Source organism: Schistocerca gregaria, chromosome 4 (assembly GCF_023897955.1).
Source record: "Schistocerca gregaria isolate iqSchGreg1 chromosome 4, iqSchGreg1.2, whole genome shotgun sequence".
NCBI lineage: Eukaryota > Metazoa > Arthropoda > Insecta > Orthoptera > Acrididae > Schistocerca > Schistocerca gregaria.
The window spans coordinates 94,915,382-94,942,353 of NC_064923.1; the positions used below are offsets into that span (position 1 = coordinate 94,915,382).

At 41.2% G+C, this 26,972-nt stretch overlaps 1 protein-coding gene across 1 annotated transcript in view; it reads left to right on the forward strand.

The window, feature by feature from the left end:
- The window catches only part of LOC126365877 (retinol dehydrogenase 11-like), a 51,124-nt gene extending 24,545 nt beyond the window's left edge, over positions 1-26,579 (forward strand). The window contains exons 3-4 of the mRNA XM_050008574.1: positions 25,828-26,125; positions 26,223-26,579. Coding sequence (XP_049864531.1) covers positions 25,828-26,125; positions 26,223-26,390 — 466 coding nt within the window. The 3' untranslated portion in view covers positions 26,391-26,579. The remainder of the gene's footprint in view (positions 1-25,827; positions 26,126-26,222) is intronic.
- Positions 26,580-26,972: the final 393 nt, after the last annotated feature.

Below are 26,972 nucleotides of genomic sequence, written 5' to 3' on the forward strand. Positions count from 1 at the left end.
GTAGAGTGCTCTTTATAAAATCGAATTTGTATTCCATCCAGACCGGGTGACTTATTTACTTCAACTCTTTCAGTTGTGTCTATGCCAGGATACCTATTATTATGTCATCCATACAGGAGTCGGTTCAGTGGTCAAACAACAGCATATTTGTATGAGTATCGTGAACAATTTCTTAAATACAAAATTTATAGCTTGGGCTTACCTTTTTCCTATATTTAACTGCCATGCCAGACTGGTCAATAAGTGGCTGGATAGTAGCTTAAAACCTGCTTTGTGATTACACAAAGAACCAGAATGTTCTTGTGTTCTCAGTTACATTTAGGCTAAGATATGATTGTGGTGGTACTTCTATGCTTTGCACATAGCTCCTTTTACATAAGCATGACTACTAACCTTTGCCTGCCATCATTCACATGCATGTTCTCTTTCTAACCAAGAGTGTAACAGCCTTGGCTTCCTCGGAATTTTCTGCATTTAGTTGTTAAACGACTTTATTAGGTGCTTACTTCTCCAGAGCACACTTCACAATCCATTTAAACTTTGTCCATAATTCTTCTACACTCATCATAATGGAATTGAATGATGCCAGTTCATTGTCTAAATGACATGCCAGCAACCGCTAATCTGCTCTTTCTAGCAGAAACACCCCTCTTCTGTGGCATCTAATCTGTCTTTCCAACATATGTTTCATGAGTCGCTAAATATCTCAGATATTTCTACTTTGGGTTTCAACCAGTTCTCAATCCTGAGACTGTGCACAGTGCAGTCATTAGCGTGCAAGAAACTTCCTGGGGGCAGTAAATTCATAAACTTTTGTACAAATTCGTCGACAGTTCCTAATAAAATTTTGCCAGTTGAAGTGTCTGTAGTCTGATCGTCGTTTGACTTCTACATGTCATTTGGCAAGTGTTCCTCAGCATACTTCAAACTAACACCTAGCACACAAAAAAGCCATGTACACTCCACAAGTAGGCTGCCACCTGAGTAGCTGCTTCCTGTGTGTAGTGCACCCACGACCCATCAAGGGGTGCCCAACAATTTCCCACACAATAACGCAGGTCCATAAATCTGCAACTGAGACCATCAAAGAGTTGATGAAGCCTTTGGTTGAGGTCCTGCACTCGACTTCAAACCAAATGACCCCGATCAACTCTGGGAACAGCTCTGCTTGGAGTCTGCTTGCTTGGAGTCTGCTTGCTTGGAGTCTGCTTGCTTGGAGTCTGCTTGCTTGGAGTCTGCTTGCTTGGAGTCTGCTTGCTTGGAGTCTGCTTGCTTGGAGTCTGCTTGCTTGGAGTCTGCTTGCTTGGAGTCTGCTTGCTTGGAGTCTGCTTGCTTGGAGTCTGCTTGCTTGGAGTCTGCTTGCTTGGAGTCTGCTTGCTTGGAGTCTGCTTGCTTGGAGTCTGCTTGCTTGGAGTCTGCTTGCTTGGAGTCTGCTTGCTTGGAGTCTGCTTGCTTGGAGTCTGCTTGCTTGGAGTCTGCTTGCTTGGAGTCTGCTTGCTTGGAGTCTGCTTGCTTGGAGTCTGCTTGGAGTCTGCTTGGAGTCTGCTTGGAGTCTGCTTGGAGTCTGCTTGGAGTCTGCTTGGAGTCTGCTTGGAGTCTGCTTGGAGTCTGCTTGGAGTCTGCTTGGAGTCTGCTTGGAGTCTGCTTGGAGTCTGCTTGGAGTCTGCTTGGAGTCTGCTTGGAGTCTGCTTGGAGTCTGCTTGGAGTCTGCTTGTGAGGCCAGCACCATTCACCAATTCTACCAGCTACTTGTACGAACAGAGGATGGGCTCAGAACCCATGGAATAGGGATCATTGGTGCTGATGTGAGCCACAACTTGCAGATGACTGCACCATGCACACTTTATAGACGTGTACAAGGCTGCCTCCACATCTTGGATGAGGTCCCCCAGCAGACATATTGAGTACACATTGCCTTCCTTTCTGGCCTTGAACACTATCTCGCAAGGGGCTCAATAATGCACCTAACGTTGCAGCTTCCCATGACAGAACCCTGCTTGTGTGTGCCGCCTCAGATCCTGCAGAAGTAATAGCCACCTGCTCATCACATGGTGAACAGATGAGGCCAGGTGGACAGTCTCCACATGACCCTCTGCCTCGAGCAATGCAAAAGTGCTGCTATCCACAACTAACCTTCCTGTGAGAGCAGATCCCTCACATTGGGTACACTAGGTGATGTCTTGGCAGCAGAGCCCATGAGCAAACCAAGCAACACCTGAGGTTGTCCTATGCAATATGCCAGATTCTCTGCCATCACTACACACCAAGGCAACAGCCTGAAGGTGGCTTATTATAGCCAAAAGTGCATTCAACTGTTTGCAAAGTGTGGCCATCTCCTCCAACATCCACACACAGCATGCACATATCCTTCCCATCCTAGCAACACTAATTGAAGACATAAACTATAAAAGCAGACAGAAACCTAAATGTGCAGTGTGCTTCCTTATGCATCACCAATGGATGATGGCACTTAAATGAGATGTGTAGATGTTCAGAAAATAAAGAATACTGTGCTAAGGCCTCCCTGAATGTACACATACAGTTAAAAAAATGTGAGATTAACCCTCTTAAATAGAAAAACATGTGCAAAATTTAATCAATTAACTACTAAGAAAATGGGGGAAAGACTAAATACACAACTTTTCACTCTGGGATATGTAACAGGTGACAGCTGGTGACCTAAATGAATGGTTGCTTGTCTTCAAAACAAACAAATGGCAACTACAGCACTACAAACTTCCTGATTTTACACTTACAGTAAAAAAATAAATCTGGCCATAGTCATAGAGAGTTATGTCGTGGCATCTCTGCAAGAGACCAGCTTGCTACTCTGGAGTCAGTGGATGGGGAGGGGGGAGCAATTACCTGCAGCAGGTAGCAATGACTGCTCTCCTCCAGGGAACAGTGGTATTTGAGCAACTCATTAAGGACTATGGACGAGGCTTGCGGAGGCCTGGTGTTGTAAGGTGCCAAAGTCTTGCCATTAGCAATGGAGAGGATGAGGCAGCAGCGGCTCTCAGTAGCAGCATTCATCAGACCTAGTTGGCAATGGTGTCTCAGATTGTAGTCATCTCAGGAGGCTGCAGATGGAGCAATGCATATTCCGTCTTGGTTCTGGTTGCTGCAACACTAAGTGACAACTAATAACTAACCACAGAAGTCAGAGTATGTGTACTTATCGGGCTATGCCAATGACATTCTCCTCCTGCACAGATGATGGAAAGTTCTCTAGTTTTCTGAGTTCATTATCACTCTTGGTCACTTAAGGATGTTAAACTTTGCCTTTCAAGTGCTCTTGTCAATAACCCAATACTTACTCTTGTGTTCGAGTTGAGCTTTCCTTTTCTGGGGTGTAACATTAGTCTCGAGGATAATTTCCAAACAGGAAACCAAATGTGAAAACTTGAATCATACAGTGAGAGCTGACAGACAAAACAGATATGAAGAGACAGATAATTCCAAGCAATTTTATGTTGTAACTGAACGTGTCTGTTATGTTAAATCAGGTTCAATTATTACTGTATGAAAATTTTATGTTATGACGAACAAAGAGCCTTCTGAGACAGTCAGTTAAATATAGACCGAGTGATCACAATTGAACGCAGATTTAAGGGAGTTGGAGTCCCACAAGCTAGTATCATTGCCAGTTTACAATCTACAGCATGAAATTTTTTAAAATTATTGTAGCAGTTAGGAAGAGTATTAATAAAATTAAATAGGTTAATGGAAAGTTATTGATGGAATATAAGTAATTTATGAATTAAATTCAACAACTTGGCAAGTAGTTCAGTGATTTTTTAATTAATTTATTTTTATTTTAATTTGGGGGGGGGGGGGGGGGCGGAAATATGGCTGAGGATTGGGAGATGAGAGGCAGCAGATATATGGGGTTAGGAATACATCAGCAGTGATATCATTCTGAGTTGCAGGTGTGGAGTCAGGCAGAGTTTACAGTTATGTGAAGCATTTGATTGGGAGGGAGAGAGAGAACATAGGAAGAGGGAGACTGCAGGATGAATGTAGTTAGGATCATTGGTGGAGGGTAGGGGCTCTTGTAGATAGAGGCCAAAAGGATTATGGAACTCTAATGTACGTAATTCAAAGAAGCTTGTGTTGCTGGGGAGGAATCCAGCCAGCAAGCATTGTGAAGCACCCATTGAAATAGTGTGTGTTGTGCTCAGTAACATGTAGCCACGCAATAGTCAGCTCTGCTGTTGCCACAGTTTGACAGTGGCCTTTTATGTGGTAAACAGCTGGTTGGTGGTCATGCACACACAAAATGCTGTGCATCCTTATACCGGTGGCTGCTGGTGGCTCTGCCTCTGTTATGCTTGGATAAGCCTTTAATGATAATTGAGTATGATGTACCTGTGTCTTCCACAGGGATATGACCTATATGGAAAAGGTTACTACTTCTCCTTTGAGGGAAAAATATATAAATAATTCTGCAGTACAGCCATGGGCACAAATGTGGCACGCTCCTATTTTAACCTTTTTATGGGTCGTGTAGAGGAGACCTTACTATCTACCAAAAATCTGTTATCTGGTTCATGTTCACTGATATCTCCATGACCTGAACCTAGGGCCAAGACACATTATCCAAGTTTCTCCACAATCTCATTACCTCTCGTACATCAGCATTATCTGGAACTCCTGAGCACTGCATATACCGCTTCATTTATTCATTCATCATTTACCATTAATATCATGATGAAATGGGTAAAGAAAAATGGAACAAGCAGAAGCAGCCATAGTATACTAACTATAAATCGTGACTAGGGCTAACCTAGTGAAACTGATAATTATGGTAATTACTTCTACATTAATTTTTATATATATGAATATATTAAGAGGAAAAGGCTACTTTGAAAAAGCTACTATTCCTTCTCACCTATATTATTCAGCTGCTGTTCCTTTACACAGGCCAATATCAGCTGCCTATAGACACTGGCATAATCAGCATCTAATACAAATATTAGAGCGACATGGAATTCTTGATACCCAGGTATTCAGATAAATTGTAGGTGGTGTGGCTAATGAGGCATTCTTTTTCTTTGTATTTAAATCTGTGGGGATGTTCAATTTCCTGTTTGATATCCATTGGCAACAGGGTGTTTTTTTTTCCACCAGAGTATAAAACTCCATTTTGAAGCCTGGAGAATGATGCACAGTCTGTGCAGAAATTATTTCTACTTCTAGTATTGCTAAGTTCATCCAAAATTCACTCTTGCTGTTAACCACAAGTATCATTAGAGAGTATGTGTATTGGCTCAAGACCTTCATGTATCAAATATTCACAGTATTCTTATTGCACACTTCTGCAGAATACTTTTCCAGCTTGGCTGCAATGCCCTAAAAGATTGTGCAGTTAAGCCAGACTGAGTGAAAGTATGGATACTTGCTAACAATCCTGTGTGCAGGTCATCATAATGAGATTTCTAAATACAGTGCAGGTAGAACTGTGTTTGCTGTTCAACTTATTCACATGGTAACGCCATCTCAGTTTATTATCATTCTGGATGCCCAGAAACTTCACACATGAAGCCTCATCCACTGTATGACCATTGATCTCCACTTCTGATACCTATTAGTTTTTTTAAACTGTTTAATGAGTTTTTGCAAGATTAGGGGTTAAGCAGATGGCTGTGAACCAATTGTAAAAGCCTGTTCCCTTGTTCTCCTGCCTATGTCTGATATGGATGTAAAACATGTGCTGGAGAAGTTTGTTGAATGGGCTCAGAAAATAAAGTAAATACGATTTACAAACAAAATACCTTTACTGGCCTTCAGAATAATTACTAATGCATGTTGCATTTGCATATTTGGCTCCCTTTCACCGGTTATTGCATGTTTTAACTATAAACTAGTGACGATGTTTTCGTCCTATGTTTACAATATTTTAAAAATTTAGACAGGCATTCTCTAGCTCGATCTAATTTTGATGTTTCACATATTGGCGGTGATCTAGAACTGCGTGCAATCGCTAACCGAAAGACCACTCCTTAGCAAACTCGTTGCAGAAGAGGAACAGGTATAAACACGCAAAGTTGACACTCGGCGCGCAGTCACTGTCAATGCTTCTGCCGTTCGCGTCGTCAATCCCCTCCGCTGGCATACCGTACACGTCGACAACAAGTAAATTAAACTACTCAAGCTTTTAATCGCACATCCATTGTTTGTTTAGCCTTCTGTGTACTTGTACACATTTGAACGTGTTTACGACGTGTAGTGTAGTTAATGTGCTGTGCGCCATGTCGCCCGAAAACAGAAACGTCGTTTCGTGGGTAGCTGACCATCCTGGAACATTTACATATGACGGAATTGTTTTATATTGTCGAGTTTGCGAGAAAAACGTTTCGTGCAAAAAGTTTCAAATAGACCAGCATGTCAAGACAAGTCTTCATACCGCAGGAATGCAGAAGACAGGACCACAACTACTTCCGACAACAGCCAGTTGCAGTGGCGTGGATTTGTCGAAAGGTAACCATAAAAAGGCTGTTTAACATGGATCTGTGTGAAGCATTCATTGCAAGCAATATTCCTCTTCACAGACAAACAAACCCTTTTCTCAAAGGCTTCCTGCGCAAATATTACTTAAATCAAAAGATACCAGATGAATCAACATTGCGTAAAAATTACATACCGACAATTACGTAAATGCTCTTCCATTTACGCAAATGCTCTGGAAGAAGTACGCAAGGACAGAATTATCTGGATTTCAGTTGACGAAACTACACACACTTGTGGCCGTTACACTACAAATTTAATTATTGGACCTTTAAAAATAAGTCTTCTTCCCATTTAGCTGCCTGCAAAGAACTTGAATAAGTAAATCATTCTACGATTGCCAGATTTGTGAAAGAGGGTAGTAGAAAAGTATTTCCAGAATCTTCTGCAGACGAAAGGCTGTTTGTGTTTATTTCAGATGCTGTTTCCCGTATGATCAAAGCAGTAAAAGCCCTCTGAGTATTTTATCCCAGTTTTATTCATGTGACGTGCTTTACTCGTGGAGTATATCGCCTTGCTGAAGTACGTTCCACTTTTGTGAATGTAAAGAAACTGATTTCATCCACAAAGAAAGTGTTTCTAAAGGCTCCTGGTAACATCAAGATCTACGAAGAAAAACTATCAAATGTGCCTTTACCTCCTGAACCAGTGGTAACCCGTTGGCGTACGTGGGTCGAAGCTGTGTTGATTTACAACGAACATTTCGAGGCCATTACATGGGTAATAAAGGACTGATAGTGCAGAGACTTTGGCAGTTTGCCAGTGCAAGGAAGCTTTTAATAATTCCGGTATTAAAAAATACATTGCTGTTGTAGCACTCATTTTTCCCATATACCTACAGTATTAAAAAGCTTGAAACTCAGTTTGCTATTGAATGGATCTATTCAGTTAATGAATAAAAGTATTCTAGTGAATTCCTCATTGCCATAAGTATTCCCCAGAAAACTCGAAGAAAAGTGAAAGCATTTTAAACAATAACCCACGCTTAGAGCTGTTGTGCCAAATTGATGAGTTTTATTAATGGGGCAGGTGAACTTTTACCAGAAGCAAGAAGTCCCAACATATCACCCAAATTCAAATATTGCCCTGTTACCTCAGTTGATGTAGAACGCTCCGTTTCTGCTTATCAAAACGTTTTGAGTGATCGATGACAATATTAGTGCCGAACATTTGGAACACTATTTGGTCGTTTGTTTACAATAGTAGAAAAAATGTGAAATAAATTGTAAATGATGCTTTGGTACAATAGAATTAAAGCTAATGCTGTTCAAAAAATTCATGATTGTATGTTGTTTGTTAAATAAAATATTACGAATATTTTGAGGATACCCCTTTGCGTGCTATATTTCTCGAAATTGGTCCCGTGTATATCGACTGTTTCGCGGCGAATCATTCGCATCGCATCCACTTGTTACCGACAGTAATAGCAAAGAAGGGACAATTCTTGAAACACGATATGATTCCCCATTTTCAAAATTTTCAGATAATAATCCCAGAAAGGTCGCCTCCCTAACCTATACCACAAAGTATTCAGAATATATCAGCATTCTAAATGCACCGATTTTTCGGGCCGGCGCTCTTCCTTGAAACAGGTATACACAGGTTCAACTTTGAAATATAATGCACGCAGTAACTGCCATCTGTTTTTAGTATTTGATCTTGCATGTTTCGTCACTTTTAATGCATTATTAAGTACTTTTCATGCATACTTTAAGGTTTTTGTGATGCATATAATCCGGTCATTAGTAATGAATTTTAATGTGTTATACGCTGGCACACTAATACGATCAGGAGGGTCTCTTTGTTCTTTTGCTAAGGAATTCACGCCTGACTTAGCAGTCCCGGTAAATAGCAAGATCTTCAGAAACCTTTATTAAGGACGCCCAGAGATATTGCTTTCTCCACAAAGATTTGTGGAGTATGAGTTGCACGCTAGTGGTTTCATATATGACTGTAGACACGGCGACACCAGTATACACTTAAGTTTCGCCGTCTCTGAAATGAAAGTTTTGGCATGGCAGCTGCACGTTGCACGAGTTGTGGTGGAGTTAAAGTTTGTTGCGTGGAATCAAACGATGGGATTTTAGTCTTGTAGACGAGAACATTGTCACAGCTAGAATTACCCTTGCTTATATTTTTATTAATTCAGCTGTATATGTGCTTCTAACTCAATAAATTTTGCCCTGCAGCTAAGATATTGTCAAACCATCATGTTATGATCGCACATGACGGTCTCAGCGACAGCAATATGTTGCTTATTTTGCTAATCACCATCACTGAAATCCCACAAACACCTATCAAAACATAGATATCCAAAAAGCGAACATTATTCTCGGTTCCCCCCTTCATATTTCAGTTTGTCTACTCTCTACGAACACACGCAACCTCAAAACTCATGCAAATAGTGTCGCCAAAGTTGGAACACGCCGAAAGTGTTTAGTTTCACCGACCTGCGAAAACGCGCGACGCGCATTTGCAGTGGCCAGCAGCGCAGTAGCCTGCAACCTAGTGACATCGTGTAAACTATGCTTAAGGTGCTGTATAGCTACAATTTTTGACTGTGGTGCGAGTAACACAGCTTGAAAAATGCTTGAGGGGAGAAAATTAGAAATTAGATATCAGCTAATCGTGAAAATAAAAACAGCCTAGATGGGCAAATGATTTCCCTCAAGAAATTTCCTCTTCAACCTCATTCCGGGCCCACATATGTATACCCCTGTGGTGTGTGCCCGCTCGTGCCTTCAGCTGGATTTGGCACCAGGCTCGAAAGACTGTCTCTCCTGAGGCCCTCTGATGATGCTTTCTTTCCATCCTTGCCGTGCATTTCCCTACTCTGCTGTAGTCTATACCGATGGTTCGATTATTGCTGGTCGAGTTGGTTATGCTTTTACTCTTGGGGAACAATCTGAACAATGCTCATTGCTGGATGGCTGCAGTGTTTTTACTGCAAAGCTTGTAGCCATCTCTCGCACCCTAGAGTATATCCTCTCCCGCTCAAGTGAGTCCTCTGTTATCTGTAGTGACTCTCTGAGTAGTTTACGAGCTATCGACCAGTGTTTTCCTTGCTCTCGTCTGGTGATGGCTATCCAGGAGTCCATCCATACTCTTGCCCGTTGCGGCCACTCTGTGGTTTTTGTGTGGACCCCGGGTCATGTTGGCATCCCAGGTAGTGAATGTGTCAACATACTGGCCAACGGCAAAAAGCCCTTGGTACTCGGTGTGATGAATGGCACACCCTGCCTTCCCCCAACAAACTTCGAGTCATTGAGGAGTCTATATGTGTGCGGCGCTGCTCCTTGCGAGCTCTCACAAGGACTCAATTGCTCTCTGCTGGCTACGCATTGGCCACACCTGGCTGACACACTCAGTCACTTACTGGCTGACACACTCAGTCACTTACTGGCTGACACACTCAGTCACTTACTGGCTGACACACTCAGTCACTTACTGGCTGACACACTCAGTCACTTACTGGCTGACACACTCAGTCACTTACTGGCTGACACACTCAGTCACTTATTGGCTGACACACCCAGTCACTTATTGGCTGACACACTCAGTCACTTATTGGCTGACACACACTCAGTCACTTATTGGCTGACACACACTCAGTCACTTATTGGCTGACACACACTCAGTCACTTATTGGCTGACACACACTCAGTCACTTATTGGCTGACACACACTCAGTCACTTATTGGCTGACACACACACAGTCACTTATTGGCTGACACACACACAGTCACTTATTGGCTGACACACACACAGTCACTTATTGGCTGACACACACACAGTCACTTATTGGCTGACACACACACAGTCACTTATTGGCTGACACACACACAGTCACTTATTGGCTGACACACACACAGTCACTTATTGGCTGACACACACACAGTCACTTATTGGCTGACACACACACAGTCACTTATTGGCTGACACACACACACAGTCACTTATTGGCTGACACACACACACAGTCACTTATTGGCTGACACACACACACAGTCACTTATTGGCTGACACACACACACAGTCACTTATGGGCTGACACACACACACAGTCACTTATGGGCTGACACACACACACAGTCACTTATGGGCTGACACACACACACAGTCACTTATGGGCTGACACACACACACAGTCACTTATGGGCTGACACACACACACAGTCACTTATGGGCTGACACACACACACAGTCACTTATGGGCTGACACACACACACAGTCACTTATGGGCTGACACACACACACAGTCACTTATGGGCTGACACACACACACAGTCACTTATGGGCTGACACACACACACAGTCACTTATGGGCTGACACACACACACAGTCACTTATGGGCTGACACACACACACAGTCACTTATGGGCTGACACACACACACAGTCACTTATGGGCTGACACACACACACACAGTCACTTATGGGCTGACACACACACACACAGTCACTTATGGGCTGACACACACACACACAGTCACTTATGGGCTGACACACACACACAGTCACTTATGGGCTGACACACACACACAGTCACTTATGGGCTGACACACACACACAGTCACTTATGGGCTGACACACACACACAGTCACTTATGGGCTGACACACACACACAGTCACTTATGGGCTGACACACACACACAGTCACTTATGGGCTGACACACACACACAGTCACTTATGGGCTGACACACACACACAGTCACTTATGGGCTGACACACACACACAGTCACTTATGGGCTGACACACACACACAGTCACTTATGGGCTGACACACACACACAGTCACTTATGGGCTGACACACACACACAGTCACTTATGGGCTGACACACACACACAGTCACTTATGGGCTGACACACACACACAGTCACTTATGGGCTGACACACACACACAGTCACTTATGGGCTGACACACACACACAGTCACTTATGGGCTGACACACACACACAGTCACTTATGGGCTGACACACACACACAGTCACTTATGGGCTGACACACACACACAGTCACTTATGGGCTGACACACACACACACACACACACACACACAGTCACTTATGGGCTGACACACACACACACACACACACACACACACACAGTCACTTATGGGCTGACACACACACACACACACACACACAGTCACTTATGGGCTGACACACACACACACACACACAGTCACTTATGGGCTGACACACACACACACACACAGTCACTTATGGGCTGACACACACACAGTCACTTATGGGCTGACACACACACAGTCACTTATGGGCTGACACACACACAGTCACTTATGGGCTGACACACACACAGTCACTTATGGGCTGACACACACACAGTCACTTATGGGCTGACACACACACAGTCACTTATTGCGCCGCGAGAATCCACCTCTGTGTTGCTGTGGATCAGCGTTGACAGTGGTCCACATATTATTGGCCTGTCTGCTTTTATCTGCACTCAGGCTGACGTTTGCACTGCCTAATACGGTTCGCGCACTTTTAACACATGACGCTGAAATGGCGGGCTTAGTTTTTAATTTTATTCGAGCAGATGGCTTTTATCGCTCGATCTAAGGGTTTTTCTTTTTTTGTGTGAAGTCTGGCCTTTGGCCTACAATTTTTGATTGGGTTTTTTAGTGTCTCTCTTGGTGGTAATCTGTTCCCTTTTCCTTTTTTTTTTTTTTTTTTTTTTTTTTTTTTTTTTTTTTTTTTTTTTTCCCAGCCATCCACTGTAATACTGTGTGCGTTTAATTCCTCTTTTCTCGTCTGTGTCTTTCTTATTCTGTGTCGTCCCTTGTCATCTCCATTGCTTGTTCTTCTGCCTTGCGGAAAAAGGGATCAATGGCCTTTGTAGTCTGGTCCCCTCAACCCCCACAAGCCAACCAACGAACCTCAAGAAATTTACTCTGACAGCTGACAAATCTATACAAAAGACTTCTTTAGTAAATACGTCTCCGGGCAATGAGCTTAAATCCCGTAGGCATAAAGGGTAAGAGACTATTTCAAAATCTTGACACCTCCCCCCACACTGCTCCTTGGATACATTTCTGTGGACCACCTGCCCACGACACAGCCTGTGCAGCTTTCAAATGTAAACATTACCAATGGCTATATGGTTACTGGCCAGTATTAGAAATAAAATGGTCTATTAAGCATATGCCTGAAGAGCTCTGAGCAGAAGTGCTGAATTCCATATTCAAACATTTCTTTTCTAAGGAAGATACATATAAACTGCACCAGTTTACTTTTATTTTATTTACTGATATGTCTTTTTCTAGTTGCAATATAGGATTTAGCAAGCAAAAGAAGTTTCATTTATACAACGAATGTTTATATAGTCTCTGGAAAAAATGCCACACCAGTAAATTTACATCTGTGTAGTTTTCATAGCAATGTGAAGAAGCAGTGCGAACAGAGATGAGGGTGAAATTCACTAGCAGATTAAGACTGTGTGCCGGACCGAGACTCGAACTCAGGACCTTTGCCTTTTGCTGGCAAGTTTGGAAAGTAGGAAATGAGATACTGAAGTAAAACTGTGAGGACGGGCCCGTGAGTCATGCTTGGGTAGCTCATATGGCAGAGCACTTGCTCGCAAAAGGCAAAGGTCCCGAGTTCGAGTCTCGGTCCAGCACACAGTTTTAATCTGCCAGGAAGTTTCATATCAGCGCACATTCTCCTGCAGAGTGAAAATCTCCTTCTATATGTGAGGGTGTGTCCTCATCAACAAAGTCAAACATTCTACAGTGACAATATTAACAAAATGGTCTGTCACTGGGAGCAATATGTTTGTCACCACAGTGACTATGTTGAGTAATAAATCTGTAGACTTGAATAATAAAAATGCAGAATGTTAATAATCTTTGTTTTATTTAACCCTGTGGTGCATACCATCCACTATTATGGATAGCTATTAATGGTTGCTTCTTTGACATTTTCAATCAGTCCTGAGGCTGCAAATGTACAAAGTCCACTGCAGTACACACCCCATATTCATGTTGAACACTGCAAGCAATTGCTGCCTCACGATTGATTGAAAGTGCCAGAAGCAGCATGTTATTCTGGATGTATTTATTGAAAGAAGTAGAAGTAACCTCAACTGTGGCCCAGGGAAGTGTGTTGGAACCATTGCTGTTCATGTTGTATATTAATGACCTGGTAGATGACATTAATAGTTACCTAAATTTTTCACAGATGATGCAATTATCTGTAACAAAGTACAGTCTGGAATAATTTGCAGAAATATTCAACAAGTTAAGTTTTCAAAGTGGCATAAAGCTTACCAGTTTGTTTTAATTGTACAGAAGTGTACAATTATGCAAACCACAAAACAGAAGAAGGTGTATCGTATGATTACAATTTCCATGATCCACAGTTAGTATCAGTCAACTCATAGAAATGCCTAGGTACAGCAGTTTGTAGGGATATTAAATGGAATGATCAATATAATGCTAAGGAAAGTTGCTACTCACCATATAGTGGAGATGCTGCTGAGTTGCTCATAAGCACAACAAAAAGATTTTCACACTTAAAGCTTTCAGTCAAAGGCCTTCGTCAACAATAGGCACACATACGTGGGTGCACACACACACACACGCAAAATGCAACTCACACACGACTGCAGTCGCAGGCAACCGAAACTACACTGCCTGAGACTGCAGAGAGAGAGAGAGAGAGAGAGAGAGAGAGAGAGAGAGAGAGAGAGAGAGAGAGAGAGAGAGAGTGTCTGTAAAGAGACTGCTTACAAATCACTTGCATCTCCCTACAAATCACTTGCATCTCCCATCTCGGAATATTGCTCAAGTGTGTTGGTCCCATACCAAATATAACTAAAAGGTGATAGTGAACATCCAAAAAGATTAACGCAAAGGATAACAAGTTTGACTCCCTGAAGATCATCACAGATATACCTGAATTGGTGTATTCTTGAGGATAGACGCCAATTATCCTGTGAAATTCTACTTGCAACTTTCAAGGGACCATGAGGACAAAATAATACTAATTACAGCACACAGAGGTATTTAAGTAATCATTCTACCAGCACTCAATATACCGGTTGATCAAAAAGTCAGTATAAATTTGAAAACTGAATAAATCACGGAATAATGTAGATAGAGAGGTACAAATTGACACACATGCTTGGAATGACTGGGTTTTATTAGAACCAAAAAACACAAAGTTCAAAAAATGTCTGACAGATGGCTGTTCATCTGATCAGAATAGCAATAATTAGCATAACAAAGTAAAGATAATGATCTTTACAGGAAATGCTCAATACGTCCACCATCATTCCTCAACAATAGCTGTAGTTGAGGAATAATGTTGTGAACAGCACTGTAAAGCATGTCCGGAGTTATGGTGAGGCATTGGCATCGGATGTTGTCTTTCAGCATCGGATGTTGTCTTTCAGCATCCCTAGAGATGTCGGTTGATCACGATACACTTGCTACTTCAGGCTACCCCAAAGCCAATCACGGACTGAGGTCTGGGGACCTGGGAGGCCAAGCATGACGAAAGTGGCCGCTGAGCACACGATCATCACCAAACAACATGTGCAAGAGATCTTTTACGCATCTAGCAATATGGGGTGGAGCGCCATCCTGCATAAACATTGTACATTCCAGCAGGTGTTTATCAGCCAGGCTGGGGATGGTGCGATTCCGTAACATATTGGCGTACCTCTCACCCGTCATGTTAGCAGTTACAAAACCAGAATCACACATTTCCTCAAAGAAAAAAGGCCCGATAACAGTAGATGTGGTAAATGCATCCCATACCATGACTTTTTTGTGGTGCAATGGAGTTTCCACGACAGTTCTAGGATTTTTGGCAGCCTAAATTCTGCAATTGTGGGCGTTGGCAGACCCTCGGAGAGTGAAATTAGCTTCGTTGGTCCACAACATGTTACTCAACCAATTGTCATCTTTTGAAATGCCCACACCGCAAATGCCTTCTGCTTCACTAAATTGCCAGGTAACAGTTTATGTTGCCGATGGATTTTATACAGATAGCATCGGTGGGTACGCCAAAGTGCCAACCAAACAGTAGTGTATGGAATGCCAGTGCGATGTGCGACTGCACGAGCGCTGACTTCCCCGTGCATAGACAAACCCGCTACAGTCTCTATTTCTTCCTGAGCTGTCTCAGTAGCATTATGTTCGAAATCATTCTTGCCACAACTGCATTTGTCAACGGACCTTTACCCATTTGAATCGCCTTTCTATGGTGATAGGATCATGACACTGAACTAACACATTCCCCATTCTCATAATACAGCTTCACTAAAAGCACCTTTTTCAGGTAACGTCAACATGCTGCGACTGCTGGCTTATCTGATTCTCTCTCTTATTACAGCTCCTTTTATACACTATTGTCATGCGCAGGCACTGACATTTTGCTCTCCAGCACCATCTGTCGGACATTTTGTCAACTTAGTTTTTTGTTCTAATAAAACCCCATGTCATTCCAAGCATGTGTATAAATTTTTACCTCTCTATCTACATTATTCCATGGTTTATTAAGTTTTCAAATTTATACTGACTTTTTGGTCACCCAGTATGTGTAGAAAAGGAAGAAAACACAACATGTGATGTGTCGTTGTTGTCTTCAGTCCTGAGACTGGTTTGATGCAGCTCTCCATGCTACTCTATCCTGTGCAAGCTGCTTCATCTCCCAGTACCTACTGCAACCTACATCCTTCTGAATCTGCTTAGTGTACTCATCTCTCGGTCTCCCTCTACGATTTTTACCCTCCACGCTGACCTCCAATGCTAAATTTGTGATCCCTTGATGCCTCAAAACATGTCCTACCAACCGATCCCTTCTTCTAGTCAAGTTGTGCCACAAACTTCTCTTCTCCCCAATCCTATTCAATACCTCCTCATTAGTTACGTGATCTATCCACCTTATCTTCAGTATTCTTCTGTAGCACCACATTTCGAAAGCTTCTATTCTCTTCTTGTCCAAACTAGTTATCGTCCATGTTTCACTTCCATACATGGCTACACTCCAAACAAATACTTTCAGAAACGACTTCCTGATACATAAATCTATATTCGATGTTAACAAATTTCTCTTCTTCAGAAACGCTTTCCTTGCCATTGCCAGTCTACATTTTATATCCTCTCTACTTCGACCATCATCAGTTATTTTACTTCCTAAATAGCAAAACTCCTTTACTACTTTAAGTGTCTCATTTCCTAATCTAATTCCCTCAGCATCACCCGATTTAATTTGACTACATTCCATTATCCTCGTTTTGCTTTTGTTAATGTTCATCTTATATCCTTCTTTCAAGACACTGTCCATTCCGTTCAACTGCTCTTCCAAGTCCTTTGCCGTCTCTGACAGAATTACAATGTCATCGGCAAACCTCAAAGTTTTTACTTCGTCTCCATGAATTTTAATACCTACTCCAAATTTTTCTTTTGTTTCCTTTACTGCTTGCTCAATATACAGATTGAATAACATCGGGGAGAGGCTACAACCCTGTCTCACTCCTTTCCCAACCACTGCTTCCCTTTCATGCACCTCGACTCTTATGACTGCCATCTGGTTTCTGTACAAATTATAAATAGCCTTTCGCTCCCTGTATTTTACCCCTGCCCCCTTTAGAATTTGAAAAAGAGTATTCCAGTCAACATTGTCAAAAGCTTTCTCTAAGTCTACAAATGCTAGAAACGTAGGTTTGCCTTTTCTTAATCTTTCTTCTAAGATAAGTCGTAAGGTCAGTATTGCCTCACATGTTCCAACATTGCGACGGAATCCAAACTGATCCTCCCCGAGGTCTGCATCTACCAGTTTTTCCATTCGTCTGTAAAGAATTCGTGTTAGTATTTTGCAGCCGTGGCTTATTAAACTGATTGTTCGGTAATTTTCACATCTGTCAGCACCTGCTTTCTTTGGGATTGGAATTATTATATTCTTCTTGAAGTCTGAGGGTATTTCGCCTGTCTCATACATCTTGCTCACCAGTTGGTAGAGTTTTCTCAGGGCTGGTTGTCCCAAGGCCGTCAGTAGTTCTAATGGAATGTTGTCTACTCCGGGGGCCTTGTTTCGACTCAAGTCTTTCAGTGCTCTGTCAAACTCTTCACGCAGTATCGTATCTCCCATTTCGTCTTCGTCTACATCCTCTTCCATTTCCATAATATTGTCCTCAAGTACATAGCCCTTGTATAAACCTTCTATATACTTTTCCACCTTTCTGCCTTCCCTTCTTTGCTTAGAACTGGGCTGCCATCTGAGCTCTTGATATTCATACACTTGGTTCTCTTCTCTCCAAAGGTCTCTTTAATTTTCCTGTAGGCAGTATCTATCTTACCCCTAGTGAGATAAGCTTCTACATCCTTACATTTGTCCTCTAACCATCCCTGTTTAGCCATTTTGCACTTCCTGTCGATCTCATTTTTGAGACGTTTGTATTCCTTTTTGCCTGCTTCATTTACTGCATTTTTATATTTTCTCCTTTCATCAATTAAATTCAATATTTCTTCTGTTACCCAAGGATTTCTAGCAGCCCTCGTCTTTGTACCTACTTTATCCTCTGCTGCCTTCACTACTACATCCCTCAGAGCTACCCATTCTTCTTCTACTGTATTTCTTTCCCCTATTCCTGTCAATTGTTCCCTTATGCTCTCCCTGAAACTCTGTACAACCTCTGGTTCTTTCAGTTTATCCAGGTCCCATCTCCTTTATTTCCCACATTTTTGCAGTTTCTTCAGTTTTAATCTACAGGTCATAACCAACAGATTGTGGCCAGAGTCCACATCTGCCCCTGGAAATGTCTTACAACTTAAAACCTGGTTCCTAAATCTCTGTCTTACCATTATATAATCTATCTGATACCTTTTAGTATCTCCAGGGTTCTTCCACGTATACAACCTTCTTTCATGATTCTTAAACCAAGTGTTAGCTATGATTAAGTTGTGCTCTGTGCAAAATTCTACTAGGCGGCTTCCTCTTTCATTTCTTAGCCCCAATCCATATTCACCTACTATGTTTCCTTCTCTCCCTTTTCCTACACTCGAATTCCAGTCACCCATTACTATTAAATTTTCGTCTCCCTTCACTATCTGAATAATTTCTTTTATTTCATCGTACATTTCTTCAATTTCTTCATCATCTGCAGAGCTAGTTGGCATATAAACTTGTACTACTGTAGTAGGTGTGGGCTTCGTATCTATCTTGGCCACAATAATGCGTTCAGTATGCTGTTTGTAGTAGCTTACCCGCATTCCTATTTTCCTATTCATTATTAAACCTACTCCTGCATTACCCCTATTTGATTTTGTGTTTATAACCCTGTAGTCACCTGACCAGAAGTCTTGTTCCTCCTGCCACCGAACTTCACTAATTCCCACTATATCTAACTTTAACCTATCCATTTCCCTTTTTAAATTTTCTAACCTACCTGCCCGATTAAGGGATCTGACATTCCACGCTCCGATCCGTAGAACGCCAGTTTTCTTTCTCCTGATAACGACATCCTCCTGAGCAGTCCCTGCCCGGAGATCCGAATGGGGGACTATTTTACCTCCGGAATATTTTACCCAAGAGGATGCCATCATCATTTAATCATACAGTAAAGCTGCATGTCCTCGGGAAAAATTACGGCTGTAGTTTCCCCTTGCTTTCAGCTGTTCGCAGTACCAGCACAGCAAGGCCGTTTTGGTTAATGTTGCAAGGCCAGATCAGTCAATCATCCAGACTGTTGCCCCTGCAACTACTGAAAAGGCTGCTGCCCCTTTTCAGGAACCACACGTTTGTCTGGCCTCTCAACAGATACCCCACCGTTGTGGTTGCACCTAAGGTACGGCCATCTGTATCGCTGAGGCACGCAAGCCTCCCCACCAACGGCAAGGTCCATGGTTCATGGGGGAGGTGATACATGTGATACAATGCTGAATATACCCTGCCATGCATTTCACAATGGTTTGCAGAGTATGTTTGTAGATGTAGTTGTACATGCACTACTTCTTAGAGGCAAGTCAGTAGCCTCTTAATGCATCTTTGAGGGCATCTAATAAATGTTAATACATTGGGATGCGACTGGAACTCAAAACAGGGGGCTTCAACATATTGAAATGAAGTTTTTGAATTGTGGAGGAAAAGTATGTGAACTCACAGGGTCGTGTGGTAAAAAGAACAACACCAATAATTTGATTCCATTTGCTGCTTCAGTGTCTGTAACATGCACTGTGACAACTGATTCCTTTTTGTAGGTAACGTTCCAGAATTGCCACTTGAAAGTTCTGAAAAACTGAGAGCATCACTACTACTGCAGATGTTGACTGTCGTTTTATCTGAAGATTCCATATGTATCCATTCCATGCTTGTCAAAGCACTGTATGAAGGAAAGTGTCGATTACTCGTTTCATCTCGAGTGATGATTCACTTTGCTTTCATCATGATGATGGTCTAGTAGGTACGGACAGATTTTCAGTCAGTTGCTTTCATAGTGTTCACAGAATTATTTTGGCATGCATCTTTCACAGACTTTATCAAATTTGAGAATGTTGCACATTATTTCACATGCTAAAGCATGATTTTACATATGGTTTGTGACTTCATGATTCGTCACCTGTCGGTTTCTCAGACTGAAAGTATGAATTTTCTCATTGTTGGCATCAGTAGTGGGTGGGTGGATGTTCTGGTTTCCTGTCCTACACAGTTATGGAACAGCTTTTGAACTGTTAAATCCACTGGTAGCACTTCATCAAGGTAAAACATTGTCTTTGTACTGCACTAAAAATCATCTATGGATTCCTGCCTCCTGGTACATCTTCAGTGTCCAGAAAATGGATTATAAGGCACTGTTCTTCTGCAGTGCTATGGAGGGTGGTGTAGAACTGCGTACTTTGCATCAATGCAGAGCTGATCAACTTGACAATACTGAAATCTACCATTTATAAATAGATTGGTTCTGTGTAGTAACTGAAAATCACACTAAACCATACTCCAGACATACAAACAAATACATACTGAGCTACTGACATAGAAAGAGCATTGAGTCTAAATTAGTACACTGCCTGAATTCATACGAAGCCCACACCTACTACAGTAGTACAAGTTTATATGCCAACTAGCTCTGCAGATGACGAAGAAATAGAAGAAATGTATGATGAAATAAAAGAAATTAATCAGATAGTGAAGGGAGACGAAAATTTAATAGTCATGGGCGACTGGAATTAGAGTGTAGGAAAAGGGAGAGAAGGAAATGTAGTAGGTGGATATGGATTGGGGCTAAGAAATGAAAGAGGAAACCGCCTGGTAGAATTTTGCCCAGAACACAACGTAATCATAGCTAAAACTTGGTTTAAGAATCATGAAAGAAGGTTGTATACATGGAAGAACCCAGGAAATACTAAAAGGTATCAGATAGATTATATAATGGTAAGACAAGAGATTTAGGAACCAGGTTTTAAATTGTAAGACATTTCCAGGGGCAGATGTGGACTCTGACCACAATCATTGGTTATGACCTGTAGATTAAAACTGAAGAACTGCAAAAAGGTGGAAATTTCAGGAGATGGGACCTGGATAAAAGGAAAGAACCAGAGGTTGTACAGAGTTTCAGGGAGAGCATAAGGGAAAAATTGACAGGAATGGGGGAAAGAAATACAGTAGAAGAAGAATGGGTAGCTCTGAGGGATGAAGTAGTGAAGGCAGCAGAGGATCAAGTAGGTAAAAAGACGAGGGCTAGTAGAAATCCTTGGGTAACAGAAGAAATATTGAATTTAATTGATGAAAGAAGAAAATATAAAAATGCAGTAAATGAAGCAGGCAAAAAGGAATACAAAAGTCTCAAAAATAAGATCGACAGGAAATGCAAAATGGCTAGAGGACAAATGTAAGGATGTAGAGGCTTATCTCACTAGGGGTAAGATAGATACTGCCTACAGGAAAATTAAAGAGACCTTTGGAGATAAGAGAACCACTTGTATGAACATCAAGAGCTGAGATGGAAACCCAGTTCTAAGCAAAGAAGGGAAAGCAGAAAGGTGGAAGGAGTATATAGAGGGTCTATACAAGGGCGATGTGCTTGAGGACAATATTATGGAAATGGAATAGGATGTAGATGAAGACGAAATGGGAGATATGATACTGCGTGAAGAATTTGACAGAGCACTGAAAGACCTGAGTCGAAACAAGGCCCCGGGAGTAGACAACATTCCATTAGAACTACTGACGGCCTTGGGAGAGCCAGTCCTGACAAAACTCTTCCATCTGGTGAGCAAGATGTATTAAACAGGCGAAATACCCTCAGACTTCAAGAAGAATATAATAATTCCAATCCCAAAGAAAGCAGGTGCTGACAGATGTGAGAATTACCGAACAATCAGTTTAATAAGCCACAGCTGCAAAATACTAACACGAATTCTTTACAGACGAATGGAAAAACTAGTAGAAGCCGACCTCAGGGAAGATCAGTTTGGATTCCGTAGAAATACTGGAACACGTGAGGCAATACTGACCTTACGACTTATCTTAGAAGAAAGATTAAGAAAAGGCAAACCTACGTTTCTAGCATTTGTAGGCTTAGAGAAAGCTTTTGAGAATGTTGACTGGAATACAGATTCTGAGTGTGGCAGGGGTAAAATACAGGGAGCGAAAGGCTATTTACAATTTGTACACCAGATGGCAGTTATAAGGGTCGAGGGGCATGAAAGGGAAGCAGTGGTTGGGGAGGGAGTGAGACAGTGTAGTAGCCTATCCCTGATGTTATTCAATCTGTATATTGAGCAAGCAGTAAAGGAAACAAAAAAATTTGGAGTAGGTATTAAAATCCATGGAGAAGAAATAAAAACTTTGAGTTTCGCCGATGACATTGTAATTCTGTCAGAGACAACAAAGGACTTGGAAGAGCAGTTGAATGGAATAGACAGTGTCTTGAAAGGAGGATATAACATGAACATCAACAAAAGCAAAACGAGGATAATGGAATGTAGTCGAATTAAGTCGGATGATGCTGAGGGAATTAGATTAGGAAATGAGACACTTAAAGTAGTAAAGGAGTTTTGCTATTTGGGGAGCAAAATAACTGATGATGGTCGAAGTAGAGAGGATATAAAATGTAGACTGGCAATGGCAAGGAAAGCATTTCTGAAGAAGAGAAATTTGTTAACATCGAGTATTGATTTAAGTGTGAGGAAGTCATTTCTGAAAGTATTTGTATGGAGTATAGCCATGTATGGAAGTGAAACATGGACGATAAATAGTTTGGACAAGAAGAGAATAGAAGCTTTCGAAATGTGGTGCTACAGAAGAATGCTGAAGATTAGATGGGTAGACCACATAACTAATGAGGAAGTATTGAATAGGACTGGGGAGAAGAGAAGTTTGTGGCACAACTTGACTAGAAGAAGGGATCGGTTGGTAGGACATGTTCTGAGACATCAAGGGATCACCAGTTTAGTATTGGAGGGCAGTGTGGAGGGTAAAAATCGTAGAGGGAGACCAAGAGATGAATACACTAAGCAAATTCAGAAGGATGTAGGTTGCAGTAGGTACTGGGAGATGAAGTTACCAAGGTTACAGAGTGAGATGGCGCAGTGGGTAGCACACTGGACTTGCACTCAAGAAGATGACGATTCAAACCCGCATCCAGCCATCCTGATTTAGGTTTTCCATGATTTCCCTAAATCGCATCCGGAAAATGTTGGGATGGTTTCTTCGACAGGGCATGGCGAATTTCCTTCCCCATTCTTCCCTAATCTGAGCTTGTGCTCCATCTCAAATGACATTAAACACTGATCTCCTCCTCCTCCTCCAAATTTTTTTGGGGTCAGTGGTATACAGTGTACGGGAATGACCTTCCTGCTGCTACACCTGTGAGAGAATAATAGCTTCTATGACATTACTTCTCATAGCGTTAATCTGCAGATGGAAGCCACTACAAGGTTTCAGAGATTGAGATGCCATAGCAGTATTAGAGGAATGCTGACCTTAAACCTCAAACTGTGTGGTGGAAGACCAGCTGCAGGCAGTGAATTTAGAAATTCTTGTGGATATTGAACTGCATCTTCAGTGGGTGACTACAGCATCGATTGATTGGTTAACCTATACTTTTCCAAAATAATGTTGTTTACTTCAGATGCAGGAATGTTTCAGAGTTTTAAAATTGCTCTTTCATAAAACCTGTGGTATGTCTTCTATAAAAGATCATTGACATTAGGACAGATTAGAAATTAGAGGATCAGTTGTTGGCATAATGTTACTATGCTTATGTAGTATTGATCCACTTCCAACCCTGAGTAGTTTTAATAAGAAATAAATATTACCACCTTCTAAGTCTGCTCTCATATTAATTCAATGATATTAATAATAGAATAGATCGCTACTCATCAAAAAGATGAGATGTTGGGCCACAGACAGGCACAAAGAAAAGACTGTTACACATGTACCTATCGGCCGAAGCCTTCCTAAGCAAAATTGGTGCAATACCTTCTCAACGGAGAATTTTTACCACTCATTCAGTGATCCCTTGCATTTATGTTAACAGGGCAACGTTTTGTACTTCCTGCTTTTCTCTGTTATCTTCATTCTTTGCCACCATAATTTTATCTATCATCTTCATCTCATACCCATTGGCTCCAAAGAAAGACTGAAGGTAATTCCATCTTCAGATGTTCTTCATTACTGATCTTCTAGGACCTCTCGGTTAAAGTGTGGATGGCTGGTTTCTTCTGTGTAGGGCAATGATGGAAGGAGGCGTTCAGGTATCTGTCCGTGCTGGTGGATTTCTCTATACTCCATAGCCAAGTTTATCATCAGGCTTTCATTAAACACCCACAGCAAGGAAAGGCAGCATCCATATCCTTCTATCTCCATAGTAAATTGGATTTTGCTGCACATGGGCTGGTGTTTGTAGGTAAGGTGGGGTAACCAATTATGTCCAACAAACTGATATTTCAAGAAGTCCACGTAATGCGGAAAAAGCCTTGAGGAGGAATATTAGAGCTGCGAAAAAATAGCGAAGTTACTCAGCAACATGAAGAGCAAAGACAGCAGCTGTAACAGCACTACGGGATGACAATTTTCACAAAGCAACCCTCACAGCCATGCAGGAGACCACGGCAGCCACAGGCGTACAAGGTACTGGCACACCTCAGCCACCACCAGGAAGCTAGTAAACAGTGCTACACCACAACTGCCACCCCTATCTCAATCGCCTGTTTCCACCAATGGCAAGAAATAAAGCAAATACCAATAAAGGATGTCTTGTTACACCAATAAAGGATATCTCTTTACACACCAATGATGTGAAATAAATCAAACAGCAATAAAGGATTCCTAAGATTCCTCATCCTCAATACCCCATCAGATTACAAAAACAACTTCTTCCTCTAGTATTAGTACTTAAGTTTTTCTCAATGTGCAGAACTGAATATTAACAGTGTAACTCCTCCAATATGAGGAACTGAATATCTTCTGTCTTGAGAGAGAGAGAGAGAGAGAGAGAGAGAGAGAGAGAGAGAGAGAGAGAGATTAACACTACAATTTTATTGACATCTGTTTATTAGGCATTGTTTCTATTATATTATGATAAGGATAAATTGCTACTCGCCAGTATTTTGACTACTATATTATAATAAGGATATCATCAATGTAGGAAAAGATAGATTGTCACTTACCATAAGGACGACATGTTAATTTGCAGACAGGCACAATTAAGAGACACTTGCACAAAGCTGTCGGCAACAGCCTTCATTAGCAAAAAAGAAATGCACACATTTGTGTGCTCAAGCAAGTACACCTCGCCCACTCATGACCACCAGCTCTGGCAGCTTAGACCAGACTGCATATTCTTAAAATATTTTATAAGAGTTGTCTGGAAAGTATCTCCATTTTCATGTCACTTTACCAGTAGCCCACCTACTATTAATCACATCTAATGAATGATTCAAAAAATTTAAATATCCACTACAAATATTGTGTATCATAATACAATGACTGCAAGCTGAACTGCTGAAACCTTTGATCTCACCTCTTGCTCTGGAATTCTAGATATTTGTAACACTTTTGGGGATCTGAAGTTTCAGCGTTTGATCTCTAAAGAAATAATATTTTTATGCAGGAAATATGTACATCCCAAAGGCCAAATGAACTGAAAAAAGTGATTTCTTCATTCTTGTGCTGGTGTATCATATTACCTGATGCAGCAATGTAGAATACTTTTCTTTTGTACTAAATGTAACTAGATTCCTACAGCCTTTCTGTTGATGACTATCACAATATTTTGGCTATCTATGTATTGTAATTATTTTAGTAAATGACTGGTTTCATTAAATTTTATTTTCTTTTGCAGGATCGTTATTGTTTCCTCTACACTGCATGAAAAAGGAAATATAGAATTGGATAACTTGGATGGTAAAAAATGGTCCCGAGGTAAAAGCCGAATGAATCCTGGCTACAATAATTCAAAGCTTGCAAATGTATTGTTTTGCACAGAATTGGCTGAGAAATTGAAAGGCACTGGTGTAAATGTGTACACCCTGTGTCCAGGGCTTGTGTACACAGGGCTATTCCGAAGTACTCCTATAAAATGGTTCCATTACATATTGTTTGCACCAGTGGCTTTTTTCTTCATGAGGACCCCAACTAAAGTAAGTACCATCAATAAATTACATATAAAATCCAATGGGATACAAAAAGGTATGAGACAAAATTATTTAATCTTTTTCTACCTAATTTTATTTGTAGGGTGCACAAACAATTTTACATTGTGCCACATCTGAGGAATTGGAAAATGAATCGGGACTTATGTATCGTGACTGCAAGCTATACAGGTCCAAGAAGAGTGTAGAGCCATCTGTTTCTAAAAAGCTGTGGGAAGTTAGTGAGCAGCTTGTGGGCTTGAAGACGGATTAGCAGTTTTGGATATTTAATGTACACAGGCTGTCTGTGTGTTCTATGTAGAACAAGAACTGTTTTGCCACGTTTTCCAGAATTGTGGCTATCTGTACAAAGATAAATGCCAACTGCTATCAGAAGCAAATAAAGCAAGTCAATATGTATCCAGCTGAATGGACATATATATTAAATATGCAAAATGTAAGATTTCATGTACTTTCAGTAATTGTGATATTCTTAAAACGTAAAATGTGTTTTGTTCATCTCATAATGCCCAGTTTTCATATCATTTGACTTAACAGGCTCAAGAATAAAAATGATTTTGTATATTTCTCAAATAATGTTGCAACATAATTAGTGAATTTCCATTAATAATTTTCACAAATTATGAATGAATATTAAGTTTTCATGGCCACCGTTTAACAGAAGGTCTCTTCAATATTTATTGATAGAAGTGGGATACATCATCCACATGAAAGAATACAAACAGGACATAGCAGTTGTCCCTACACACTTCCTCTGCATTGTGTATAACAGTATTTTGGTACCTTCTACTTATCATATACCATGTTTCACTGGAGGATCTATCAGAAAAGATTT